Raw genomic sequence first — 13,441 nt, forward strand, 5'->3', positions numbered from 1 at the left:
TAAATGAACATATCCGACAAATGTTCTCAATGTAACAGATCCTGCATGGTCCGCAGAGGGAGGGCTGACGCCACAAGTCCTCCTTGGTGGATGGGTTAAGAACTCCCCCAAGGTGGGGCAGGTGCCCCTTCCACATGGGAAGGGGGGTTGGATTTGTATCCATGGATGTTCAATAACTGCTTCTAGGAGAAAAGGTAGAGCTTTTCCAGTAGCTGCAGACATACAGTGTCTGGCCAGAGAATGGGATGTTTGTTCTGAATCTTCTGTTACAACGCAGGGGATTGACTTACTTAGTTTGTGGACCAGAAATTCTCACATCCCAAAACTGCCCAGGGTGCCACCAGCCTGGGTGTAATATTTGTTATACGAGTTGATCTGATGATTGCGAACACTGGAGAGAATCTTGAATAAGAGTGAAGACTGGCGGCTAAAACCCTTCACCAGGATGCTCAGCTGGGCGGCCCCACGTTCATCCAGTGGGCCCAGGTTCTGACTGACCAGCGAGCAAAAGCTGTGGCAGAGATCTAAGATTTCATTCAGGCAGTGAAACACAGGTTTCAACAAGATAAAGGACTGGGCCAGCAAATTGCTCAGGAAGTGGTCGTGAGCCAATCGGATGCTTTCAAAGTCTCGGGTAGAATTGATTTGATGAAGCAGCTGTGAGAACTGAGACTCCAGCACATCAACCTGGAGGTGGTACTGAAGATTATCTACCAAGAAGGCCATGTGATTTCTTAGGCGCCACTTGACTGCGTCGGTCTGGTTGGACTTGAGGTGCTTGCGCTGCATCTGTAGGGCCCAGCAGTGCTGCAGCTCAGCTTGTACCCGGCGCACACTCAGCAAGTACTTGAAAACAACGTTGTACTTTTCCAGGACAGCAGGTGTGAAGAGAATGTGTAGTGGCCACTGCACTTTATAGGAAAGACCTAGGGCTGCCCAGCCGGATGCGGGGGCTTCCCGGGGAGAAGTTTCCCGAGAAGGCCCTTCTCTTGCCTGAGTAGCATCTTTATGCTCCTTTCCATGATACTCGATTGTTAAGTGCAACAGAGGGAGGAGGTTGTCGTCATCTAGCAGCACCTTGTGTGCTGACTGTTGGAAGGCCACATTCACATCATGTTCAGTTACTGCAGTGGGTGGTGTTTTTAACATGTGTTGAGCTGTATCAATGAAGGCCTGAAACAGTTCTCCACGTCCCAGAAGGTAAGTCTTTAATGATCTTCAGCTGACCCAGTAAATCTGACTCTTCCACCATCAGCTTCCAGAGATGCTCAGCCACAGTACTACGTATACGATCCACCACCTGCTCAAAGTCCACCAGGCTGAAGAGGGGTTGCTGCTTGAGACGATGCAGCTCTGCAGCAAAAGTGTCCTCCTGGTTTTTCAAAATGGATCCTTTCCTAGTCAGGTTTACATTTTGATTCTCGAACATCTGGACAGATTCTCCAACAAACAGGATTTTTTCAGCAACCCTCACTGGAATGTAGGACGGCAGAATCTCCACTCGCAGAGAAAACTGCTTTAGAGATGGTGCCAGCATGTTCTCTTCTTCTATCAGGCGCAAGTCCTGGAGTTCTCTCAGTTGTTTTCCTGTCAGTCCCCCAATGCCCAGATCCTCCTCATCCTCTTCTGGCTGGGCACTGACATTACCAGAAGATGGACCCTGTTTGATAAAGAACTCTTCGTGCTGGTCCAAGAGGAGTCCATGTAGCATCCAGGCTGAGAGCTGCTTATACATGACCCCGTGACACACGGCCAGGATTTTTTCTAGTGCACTGCGAACAGGAGGCAAACCTCCACAGCTGTGTTTGTACACTGTTTCCAGGATTTGACAACCATGAATCTTTTGACTTTTAATTTGTTCTACTACAACCATCACAGAGGGGAAAAGGAGCTGGAACTGATCTAAGGAGTAATTGACATGTGATATGGAGAGATGGGGGTCAGCCAGGAACTCTTGTTCCAAATCAAGCAGTGCTTGGCGAAGGCTGCAAAACTGAATCCAGCCCCGTGCAGAAGGCCCTTAGGTAGATTCCATGTGACCCACCTTGGCCCTGCTGAGATGGATGGTGATCCTGCTGCTGCACATGGCCCGTGTACTGTTCAATGAACTCGGTGAAACGAATGTAGTCTGTGCCCAGCCGGCAGAGTCGATTCAGGACACTGGTTTCACTGGGATGGAGAAATGGGAAGTCCTGTGACACCTGCAGGCCATTCCGCTTGTTCCAGGTGAAAATGGACCCTGGATACCCGCTCAGAGCCAAGAGCAGTTCGTGGATCATTCCCACGGCGGACCTCGAGTCCCTATATCCGTCGCACCCTCCTCCAGGGCCTCACCAGGCGACCAAGGAAGCGAGCGCTCCCTCCTCTACACGCGCACAGGACCCCGGGACGGGCAGCTCCTCCGATTATTTCTAATAGATAAATCCCTGTATCTTTTAAATCCTCTAGTAATTTTCTCTTTGGGTGTCCAGATGTAGGAAATGAGACTCATCATCTAGTATCTATCATTCCAAGATGACAAAGAAAGATTAAGCATGATGTGTTTCTCCTGCTTAAGCCCAAAGTATGTCTACGTGATGAGAGCAACATGCAAAACAGTCAGCCACAGGTCTTTTTGGAATTTTTATTTCTTTTGCAATATCGTGTCAAATATCCAGTTGTGTTTTCTTCAGGCTGGTTATTTGACCACTGTGGGGTGGAAGCGAGGGGTGAGAGGGAGGAAAGAAGGGAGTGACTGGTGGGAGGTTCAGATGATTTCATCCTGATCCTTTGCAACATGTGGTGGTCAAGGCTCATTGACCTGTATGGTCGAACCACATGAAACTGCTGTTTTTATTGGTCAGAATGGTTACAGATCAGCAATTTCATATGCTGCAACATATTAGGTAATAGTGAACACCTATGCTCTAGTTATTCATTCATTTCACAAGTATTTATTGAGTCCCACCTTAAATGAGAGAATGTAAAATACCAGAGGCTCTACTAGAGCCCCTTGGCTTGGGGCTTGCCTACTCTTATTTCTTTTAAGACTACTTAAGAGGTCAAAATCACTTACTCTGGGAGTTAGAGTGTTAGGTTCCTTTTTTCCTCTCTCTCTCTCTTTTTTGGCTCTGCAGTGTTACTAATTTTTACATAAGGGTGATTAACTTCTACGTATAGTTTTCATCTTAACTTTCCATTTAACATGAGAAAAATACTCCATGTTATAAAATGTTCAAAACATTACTTCAAGGGCTATAAAATATTCCTTTAAGTGGATAGTTTATTGGCCATTCCTATATTTAGGGGACATTTAGGTAGTTGGGTTGCTGTCTTTGGGCATAAAGTTTTTTTCTATTATTCAGGTTATTTCCCTAGGATAGAGTCCCCACAGTGGAATTATTTGGTCAAAGAGTATGAATATAGAAAAATCTCTTGATACATGTCAACTGGAAATAGCTGTATTTTAAATACTACTTGATATATGAAGTTTGACTCCTCATCAGTCACAGGATATGTTAAAAACTGTTTCAAACGACTTGCTTACATGGTGGTCCTAAACCATATTCAATGACAATGTCATAGTCTGGATAAAGGAAGAGCTTTGGAGTTGCTGGTATCAAGAGAACCACTAGCTTTTCTCAAAGGGAATGGTCTCTGAATAAGCTGACACCCCAAAGAAAGACCAAGTTCCCAAACATACAAGATTTCTTAAAGTTCTGTTTGTAATTATTTTTGCCTTGAGGAAATGAGGGAAAAGGAGACTTAGTGTCAGCCTATGTTTGGGGAATTTTCTAAAGAACACATTACAATTTTCACACCTGGGAAAGAAGAAGTAAAAGACAGAATATGTTTAGGTTTAGTGTATTTTGGCTTAACATATGTGATAAACCAGAGATAATTTAATATTGGTCAATAATATCTATCAACATGTTTAAAAATTCTCACATATTTACTATAATGTATCTTCCTGAGTAAGATAAAGCAACTGGGCTCATGCTAATTAGACGCTAACTTCTCTGGGTCTGAAGAGAAAATAAGCTAGTGAGGAATAAGTGCCACAGGTGATGCGTTTGGTGAGTGGCAAGCTCAGGGAGCGAGAAGGTACCACAGGGTCAAGGTGTGACTGCAGTGTGTGTTGGCCATCTTGCTTGCTCAGATGATGCTTTGAGACTAGCTTACCTAGAATCCAGAAATAGGGCCCAGCTGTGGTTCAAGTGGGATCATTAACATTGCATGGATCATAGCCACATCAAGCAAGAGGAAATGCCTAGACCATGAGAATACCCTGCCTTGGGGCCAGGGCAAAGCATCAGAGGACAGGTAGTTATCAGGCCTCTTGGAGCTACTTCCAGGGGAGGCAGTACAGTAAAGTGGTTTGGAGCATGGATCCAGAGAGCTTAGAAACTGGGTACCACTGCTTGCTAGCTGTGTGACCTCAGATGAGTTCTTAACCTCTCTGTGCTTTAGTTTATTCTCTGTAATATGGGGCTAATAATAGTCCCTACCTCAGGGTGGCTGTGAAGAGTAAGTGATTTCATACACATTAAGTGCTTAGAATGGTTCTTGGCATGGGGTAAGTACTATCTATTTTTGTCTTCCCAGAATATTAAAATAAATATCCAAAGAGGATTACAAAAAGCTTTTGGTATGTTTAAATGAACATATTTAACAAATTCACCTTTTATACACACAGTACAGTGACTGTAGCACAACTTCATTTGGGAATTAAGTCAAAAGTCTAAATCCAAGGTCCTTTGTGATATGAGGATGACAAACAGGCCTCCTGGTCAACCCCATGCAGGGACCCAGTGGTCAGGCCACTGCTTCCTTCCTTGATCACTACGCTGATTAAATAAGCGTCTTTTCCTTTTTAAAGAGAATGCTCCACTCAAGTGAAGCATTCATCGCACTAGGGAGCAACTTTGATAACGTGGCTCCACCTCTCCAACTTTTCCAGCTACGCCAGAGCAGCCATTCAATGCAGAGAACACATAGTTGAGGCTCCATGTGTTAGCGCTCCTGAGATCTGGATGGCTAAGTGGTGTGGAGCACGGCACTCAGGACCAGGGAGAAAAGTCAGATTGGGACATTGATGGAAAATTCATGGTTCTCTTGGTACCCTGACACGGTGCGGTTGAATGGCGGGTCAGACGCTGGTCAGAGGAAATAGTGCAGAACAAGACAAAGGGTTTCTTTTGTTTCTATTCTGGTCAGAGGAAACCGAAGAATTCAAGGCTTACTGATCAGTGCCAGCCACCCCAAGCTTTGGAAGGTGATCTGGAGTAGCTGTTCCTGAAAAGGTCTAATTCTGGGTTAAACGTTGGAGATAGGACAGTTCCATCTTTGTAATTAGACATCTGAAACCATACTGTAAAACATCCTTACCTGCAACAAGGTCTTTACAGAGGTCTAGAGGACCTCAAGTCTTGGTCAGACTTGCAGAATTCCTTGTGCATTAAGAAAAGTGGTGCCTGAAATATGGATCAAGGAACCCTAGGCATTTTCCATATTCCAGAGACCAGATACCAAGGAAAGGTGTGTTATTTCATCTCTGAAACATGAACACGTTGTAGAGTTTCAACAAAGAATTGCTATTGACTTTAGGTCACTTGTATGTGCCTGTAGTAAACGGAAGACCTTTTGCTTCTTTTGACAATTCCATTTAGCTATTATGAAAGCTGTTTTCATAGCTTTCCTCCCTCTTAGATAATCATTTTTCCTTATTTCTCAGTATCAGTGTCTCACAATAAAGCCTCTTATTATGTGATACCCAAAGTATTTTTGATCTTTTGTTTTTCTTTAATATATACTCAAATATAAAAATGATAAAATTTATAAACACTGGTTTTTACTTAAATTATGTCTTTTGACAGTAAAATGGGCTCTAATAGACCTGAAAGATAGAATTACTTCAAAAATGACTTAAGGTTAAACAAAAATTTAACTGTCTGATTCCAGGGCTATTAGCTATGCGTGAAAATAAAAACTGCAACATGTGAGTTGAAAAGGTTCATTAAAATTCATGGCAAATCTCACTGGGAATGAGTCAAATTGGAAAATATTGCTAAAACTATAGCAGAATATGTGTTATGCCTCTAGGGTCACTTATTTGGAATTTTTCTCACACAAGCCATATACCTAGATTTTTATCTCCTCCAAGTGTAGTACTTAAGCTTACCAAAAGCATGTTAAATCTCCCCAGAAGTGAATTTCTCCACTGTCCTGGAGAGTTATTTTTACTTTTACCTCACATGTGCTCTCACCAGGTAGTTCTTTCAGCTGTTGAGATCACTCAGTTGGTGTGCTGCTTTGTGTCTGACGGCAGGAGTAACAAAACAGCCTCGCAGATAAAAACTAGCTGGAGCCATTGTTGAAGATGTTGGGAAAGATTAAAAACAACTGGAGAATTTGCTGGAGCAGCAGGAAAAATAAATTACCTGAGTGAAGTAATGATTAATGAAGCTACTTTTAGGAACCAGCTAAAATTGTTAGAGTGTTCTTACATACTTCTAGGAGTGCTTCTCTTTTTTGGTTTGGGTACACAGGGATATATTATAACAATACTTATGCTTTAAATTCCTAATTTAGAAATGAAGTTTTATTAGACTTAAAAAAAAATTGGAATATACTTTCTCACCATCGCAAGATTCTGATATCATTTCTTATGTCTTGCCAATGGCCTTTGGAAGTATGAAACATCCATGGTAATGTAAAGAATAACATGTCAAAAATTATTTTTGAGGTTAATTTAATAATTTAAATTGGCATGTGTTAGCAACTTTCCTCCATGGATTATGTTATTCAAACAAATAGGTGCAACCAGCGTATTTTATCTACTGATCAACAGAAAGTTTTGTTCACGGGAGAATGGAAACAAAAATTCTGTAGGCTGGAAATATTTAACTTGAGCACATTTCTAGAATAATGGAGTTTCTGAGACAGAAGACTTAGATCAATGTCATACATTTTAACTCTGGTGAGGGTGAAGAGAATAGAAAAGGGCTAAATTTAGGTGTACAAATTGGTGTGTGTATACTTTCTAGATGTGGGGAACAGAAGCAAATAGAGTTCAGGAAAATAAAATACTCCTCCGTTTCCAAACACTGTGTTTCATATTAAAGTAATTTATCAAGAACTCGTAAGTTATAAATCTTTAGCTTATGACTACAGCAAGACCCTCAGGTTGAACCCAAGCTATATATGCTCTGAGATTCCAGCATATCTGAAAGGCTTGTCTGAGGACTATTTGAAAAACGTCCAAGAAGCCTCCCGAGAAGGAGTGAGTCATCCTAAGGCCGAGCCGAGGTTGGAGAACGAGGCCTGTATGGACAAGGCCGGCGGGCAGTGGCGGGGGCAGTTTTGGCAGCGTGTCGCTCATCTTTGTGTTTCATGTGCCCTTGCTCTTCTTGGGGGATTGTACCAGATCCCAGGGGAGAAGAGTCACAGTGAAACCAGCAAGAGAGCTTTTTCACTTTTTTATTAAAGTGTCTGAGCTCCTAGCGAGCATAAGGCAGCACCACTTTTGTGACCAGGTAACAGAGTGTGGAGGAAACGGGGCCCTTGTATGGAATTGAGCAGGTTGTGTGCAGAGCACAGCTTGCGGGGACGGGTGTTGATCACCTGTAGAATCACAGGCAAGGGCCCGGGGAGAGGTGTTCTCTCCACTTCAGTAGAGAGGCCTGTGCGGTAGGGGTGATGTCATGACCGCTGGAGCCTGCTATTACTTTGGCAAGAGGCAGCTTGGCTGTGGAACATGACTCGGGGCATGGCTGGCTTGGGAGGTTGGCTGGCTTTGGAGAGTTACCAGCCTCAAGCCCAGTAGGAGGCGTCACTTCTCCCAGTAGCAGGAGAAATAGTAGGAAGGATGTCCTGTGGGAGCAGGTGGGGTGTCTGCATTGTGAACCCACTGAAGGTATTGAGCAGGGGCTCCCAGACGGGCCGGTGGGAAATCAAACTAGGGGAGAGAGAGCGAAACTAAAGGAGAAACAATGTTTTGTGACTTGTACTCTGACGTGTACCCCTCCAAGCTCATGAAGCTTCTGGAAAAGTGGATGTTCTGTATTAAATTCATTTTATATTTCTGAAAGTACAAACCAAGAACTCATCATTTGGTAATAAAGAATATAATTGTCACTATTTGTTGAATGGCTATTAAGTGTGAGGGAATATCAATATTCCCTTAAATGGCAGTGCATCAACTATCGTGTGGTTCCTTCTTGAAGGCTGGTGTGAGCCCAAGTCTGTAAAAGTGGTGGAACGGTACAGCTGAGATTCTCAAGGCAGTCAGGGAGGTCCTCCTTTGTATGGATGGTATTTCTGTGCCTACACTTCTGCTCTGTGTGGCCACTTCATTTCTACTTAGGTGGCTTTTCTAATCAGAGGCTTAGCTGACTCTCAGAGTTAATGTGTGTCATCCCTTCCCTCTAATCTGTAACCCTTTGGAACAATTCAGTATCATTATACCCATATGATAGATGGCAAAACTGAGGCTCATAGAAGTCAAACGAATTGCTAAAGTGGGCAGCCAGTAGAGGTAATATCTTAATTTAAGCCCAGATCCATGTCTTCCTACAGCCAATGATCTGTAAGGTGTTCTCTAAAGCTAACTGCTGTATCCCATTGTAGGTAGCGGTAAAGGACCTTAGGCATTAGAGAGTCACTTTTTAGTGCAACTGCCTCATTAAATGTTAGAACATACAGACAGTGTTTTCTCAGATATAGCAAATATGATTCAGTGGAGGAACAACCACATAACTAAACTATAAATCTAGTTCTCCAGTTTGGCAAATCTTCAAGTCGTCGTTGATTCTCTTGACTCATTCTCATATCTAACTTTGTATAAAAACTATAATGATGACTTTTTGGTCCTGAGAAAGAACTCAACTTCTAATTGAGGTCTGTTACTTTATGAAGCAAGACTGCATGGGATTTAGCACAAATATGGAGAAATATGAACCCAAGTTGGGTTTCTTGCTATGTCTATCTATTAGGATAATTGCTTTGTTCTGGATGTTATTATATTTACCTATATACAAACAAATGGAAAAACTTTATAAGAATTATACCTGAGTATTGTCTCTTGTGCAAACCCATCATTAACAGGAGAAGTTGTGGGAAAGAAGATTGGGTAAGAATAGAAAGTGATTCAGAGTCGGCTTTGCAAAGCTAGAGGTCTACACAGAACCAAATATTACCCTATCTGGTTATTTAGCTGTCGTGCATGTGATTTTTACTATCTAATTAACTTATAGACTCCTGCTGATAAGCACTATTACTTATTCTTTGTACTCTCTGCAGTACCCTGGTGCAGTGCAGGCAGAGTAGACAACCATAAAATTGGTTTTGTATTCAAATGCAAACTTACAACTAACTTGGATCTTAATTCCCCCTAAGGCATAAGTTCTAAAAGCACCTCCTCTTCATGCATTTAATCTGACTTTCAAAATGACCAAGTGTAAGAAACCAAGTTATCTTCTCAAGCTGCAAGGCATGGACCAAATGTTAGCTTTTCCAAGAAGCCTTGCCAGGCTCCTCACTTTGGGCAAGATGCATTTTCTCTGTGTTCTGTACATACCGAATTTGAGGCATTTATCTCATCTTTTAAAAACTGATTTGATTTGTCAATCTTCCCTATGGGCCTGTGAGCTCCTCCAGGGCAAGGGTCAGGTTTATCTCTGCACCGCAGCACCTCCCCCAGGTCCTACCACTGTGTGATATGCGCTCAGTACACGTGTGTGTGAATCACTGGTCCTCAGGATCCTCTGTAAAAGGACAATCCATTTGTATGTGAAAAGACACTCATAAGCATATGGAAACATTTCTTTTGAAATGGCCAAACTAGCTCTGTCCTAATTTGGAATTGCTAAAAGTCATTAGCTTTGATTTAAATAAAATGTGAGAAAACTCTAACAGTGGGAACCACAGAAATTAAATCCAAGTCTTCAGTCTGACCATGTTACTGGGATATTGCATCGTCCCATCTCTGCAGGCTTCTTCCCTTCTTGGAGGCAGTGGGAGATGCTCACATTCTCTGTGTATGGGAATGACCGAAAAAAAGAAGTCAACAGTTCTCTCCGTGGTGTACAAATATGACATTACTTATTCGACTCTCATCTACAGCTGCTATGTAGAAGGACTGTGGCTGTTTGACGTTCCTTTCTACACCTAACTCGATTGCTGAGACTACTTGAACGATGCATTTCCTCTCTCCCTCCCTTCTGTCCAGCGGGCTGGGCTGTCAGTATCTGTGGTTTTCCACCGGTTGTCACGCCACATTGCTTAAGGCTGAGCCTCCTGAGCCCTTGAAACGTTGATTTTTCTCTTCTCCTTTTTACATTTTAAGATCATAGAAATGTATCTATTAATAATAACAAATATTGGGCTTCCCTGGTGGCGCAGTGGTTGAGAGTCCACCTGCCGATGCAGGGGACACGGGTTCATGCCCCGGTCCGGGAAGATCCCACATGCCGCGGAGCGGCTGGGCCCGTGAGCCATGGCCGCTGAGCCTGCGCGTCTGGAGCCTGTGCTCCGCAACGGGAGAGGCCACAGCAGTGAGAGGCCTGTGTACCGCAAAAATAATAATAATAATAACAAATATTAAGATAGATAATATTTTCTATACAGTTATTTATTTATAAAAGTAACTTCAAAATGGATTCATTGTTTGGTTCCATTTTTAACAGTTATGAGACATTAGATAACTGTGTTATCCTGGCTTTATTCTCAAGCATCTGGACGTTACTTTGAATTCCCCAAATGGTTTCCTGAATTTGTATGTGAATTTGGCCTATAAATCACAATATTGCCATAGCATTCTTGTTCTTAATATAAGTAAAATGTGCATTCTATGCATTGAGGGAAAAGATTTTTCTTCTCCGTATATAATAACTAATATCATAGTTGCTAGTATTTTTCTGAAGTAGGGCAATGGGATAAGTGCTAAAGAGTTGTGTTGGTGCAGCTAGCTGCAGCTGAGTTTATGAGTTATAACTCTTAATCCAAATGAAATACAATTTTATTTGAGGTAGATCTGCAAGTGGGAGAATGACTATTAATTCTGCAATTCCAAAATAACTAATGTACTTGGTTGGAAGCCAGGTACACTGTGAGTTCTAGACTTAGTGCTCTTGTGGGAAATACAGAGAGAGACTTTAACATGTGGATTCTCAGAAGAAAATGCAACTGTTCCATACAAGAAATATTGAGTTATTTTTAGTACTTTTTAATGTGTGGTTGACTATGTATTTTTGAGTGGTGCCATTTTTAACACTTGGCAATGCAAGTCCAAGATTTTCATTTCCTGGGGTAATTTTCATAAGTCACCCATTCATACAGCAAGCATTAGTGAGGATTGATGGGATAACCCTGTATTTGATTTGATGAGAAATGCAAGGAAAGTAGAGGCCAGATCTGTCTTCACTGGATTTATAATATTGTTAGAAAATACAACTGATACAAACATGTGTGTGTGCGTATATGTATATATATATGACAAGTAGAAAGCAAAAATGGTACTGCAACATATCACAAATTCACACTGACTCCCTACTATGCTATTGTATAGGCAGAGGTTTTGGAGCACCTGCCTTTGAGGAGCTCATTATCTGGTGGGGTAGGGATGGGGGTAGGGAGAGCCAGATGGATGGGGTGATAATCAAGGGATGAGCCAACTCCCTTCTTGTTGTGAGAACATGATTGACACGGCTCTAAGTTCTGCCTAAGAGGGAGGCTTCAGAAAAGAAGGAGAGTGTGAGGGTGTTCTTGGAAGAAAGTGTAACCACACTGGGTTTTGTGTGCACACACTGAGAGAGGGCAAAGAAGAAAAGAAGTTCCTGTGAGCTCAGAAAACCTCCTTTGAGAACTGAGTTACCTCTTGCAAGAAATTTGTATATCGCAATGACAAATATTTATAATTTATATTATTTGATATATGCATGGCAAAGAGAGAAAAATGGAAAGAGAGCTGAGGCAAGAAAATCCGCCCAGGCGAAGGGGCAAGAGGTAGAAATGGGTCCACAAGGAGAGTGGTCCATTGAAATGGAGGACCTTTTACTAAAAAGAAATCAAATTAGATGGATTTAGGGATGAATAGGCTGAAGGCTTGGGGCAAATGAGAAATGAAAGGTATTTACAAAATACAAAACATGAGGTAGGTGCAAGTGATCCCAGGAGGCCACACAGTATATTGGTTAAATGAGGAGTGAGTTTGAATCATGGCCCCATTACTCACTGGCTGTGTGATCTTGGGCAAATTATTCATCGTCTCTGTGCCTTAGTGTCCTCATCTAAGAAAAGGGGGAAGCAATAGTTCATACCTCACAGGGTTGGTGTAAGGATTAAATGAGTCAATATTTTTAAGGGCTTAGAACAAGCTCAGTACAGTTATATGCATGAATAAAAGTATATACACTAGGTAATAGAAAACTACTATGGATTCTTAAGCAGGGGGTGATAAAATAGTGTGTGAGGAAGATTATCCTGGTAATGATATACAGGGAAGACTCAAGTAAGGGACATTCTGGTGGCTGGAAGACACGATGGGACAGACCTCATGGATATCTGGATGAAGACAGTGGAAGCTAGGAGTAGGGTGGAGGAAACGAAGAGATTTGAATGGAAGACATATTTCAAAGAAAGAAAGAACTGTTAGAACTTGGGGGGTGGGTATGAGGATGTGAGACGTTGTAGCCAAAGATGACTCCGATGTTGAGAGTTTAAGAGGCTGGGAAGAGAGTGGTGCCATGGACAACAAATGAGGGAAGTTATGCATGGATGGACCTCAAAGCTTCATCCATGAAATCTGCGGCACTTCGCCTGAATGTGCTCAAATAATAATAATCATTAGCTAGAATTTCATCTCCCTTTGTGCTTTTGTGCAATTCTTTTGCCATCTGTTCTGGGAACAATTCAGGATGTCAGTGCTCTTTGAATGGGAAGCAAATTCTAAAAGAAGAGATTTCTGATTTAAAAACATGTACTTCCCAAGCACTTAATTCAGTTAAAAGTAAGACAAAGAGAAGAAAAAACGTAACTTTCCAATCCCTTGGAATTTTACAGAATACAGTTGAAAACTTATTTCACTTGGGAATAGAAAAAACACAGACAATGAAACACAATAAAACAAAACAAAAACTAGGTCAAGAAGTGACCCTGAGGCAAAGTCTTAAATCTTAAAGGTCAACAGGTCAGTACACTTTAAAAAACTGTAATTATAGCTCTTCATTCTTCCACGGGCTTACTGTGTCATGTTAAGGTTATTCACTCCCATATACCATAGCCCATAATGTCACTTGAGGTATCCTTATGGCTTCTCCAGGTATTAAAGAAGCTTGATATGTTTTTGTTTCATTAATCTTTTCTCAGAGGCCAGTGATGAGTTCATCTGACTCTTTTCCATCAAGTTGAAAATTCTTTTCAATTAAAAACTCATCTCTACAGATGGTATTAGCATCAGGAGAGG

General features: G+C 41.9%; 1 protein-coding gene across 1 annotated transcript; it reads right to left on the minus strand.

Annotated features, from left to right (window-relative positions):
• Positions 1-312: 312 nt before the first annotated feature.
• LOC307065643 (gamma-tubulin complex component 4-like) lies at positions 313-2,294 on the minus strand (the record flags this gene model as incomplete). The annotated part of the gene is given in 3 exon segments (XM_079722533.1): positions 313-1,204; positions 1,206-1,982; positions 1,984-2,294. Coding segments are annotated over 3 exon segments (1,965 nt in total). The 5' UTR covers positions 2,280-2,294.
• Positions 2,295-13,441: the final 11,147 nt, after the last annotated feature.

Source organism: Hyperoodon ampullatus (genome assembly GCF_949752795.1).
Source record: "Hyperoodon ampullatus genome assembly, chromosome: 17".
In the NCBI taxonomy this organism is placed as follows: domain Eukaryota; kingdom Metazoa; phylum Chordata; class Mammalia; order Artiodactyla; family Ziphiidae; genus Hyperoodon; species Hyperoodon ampullatus.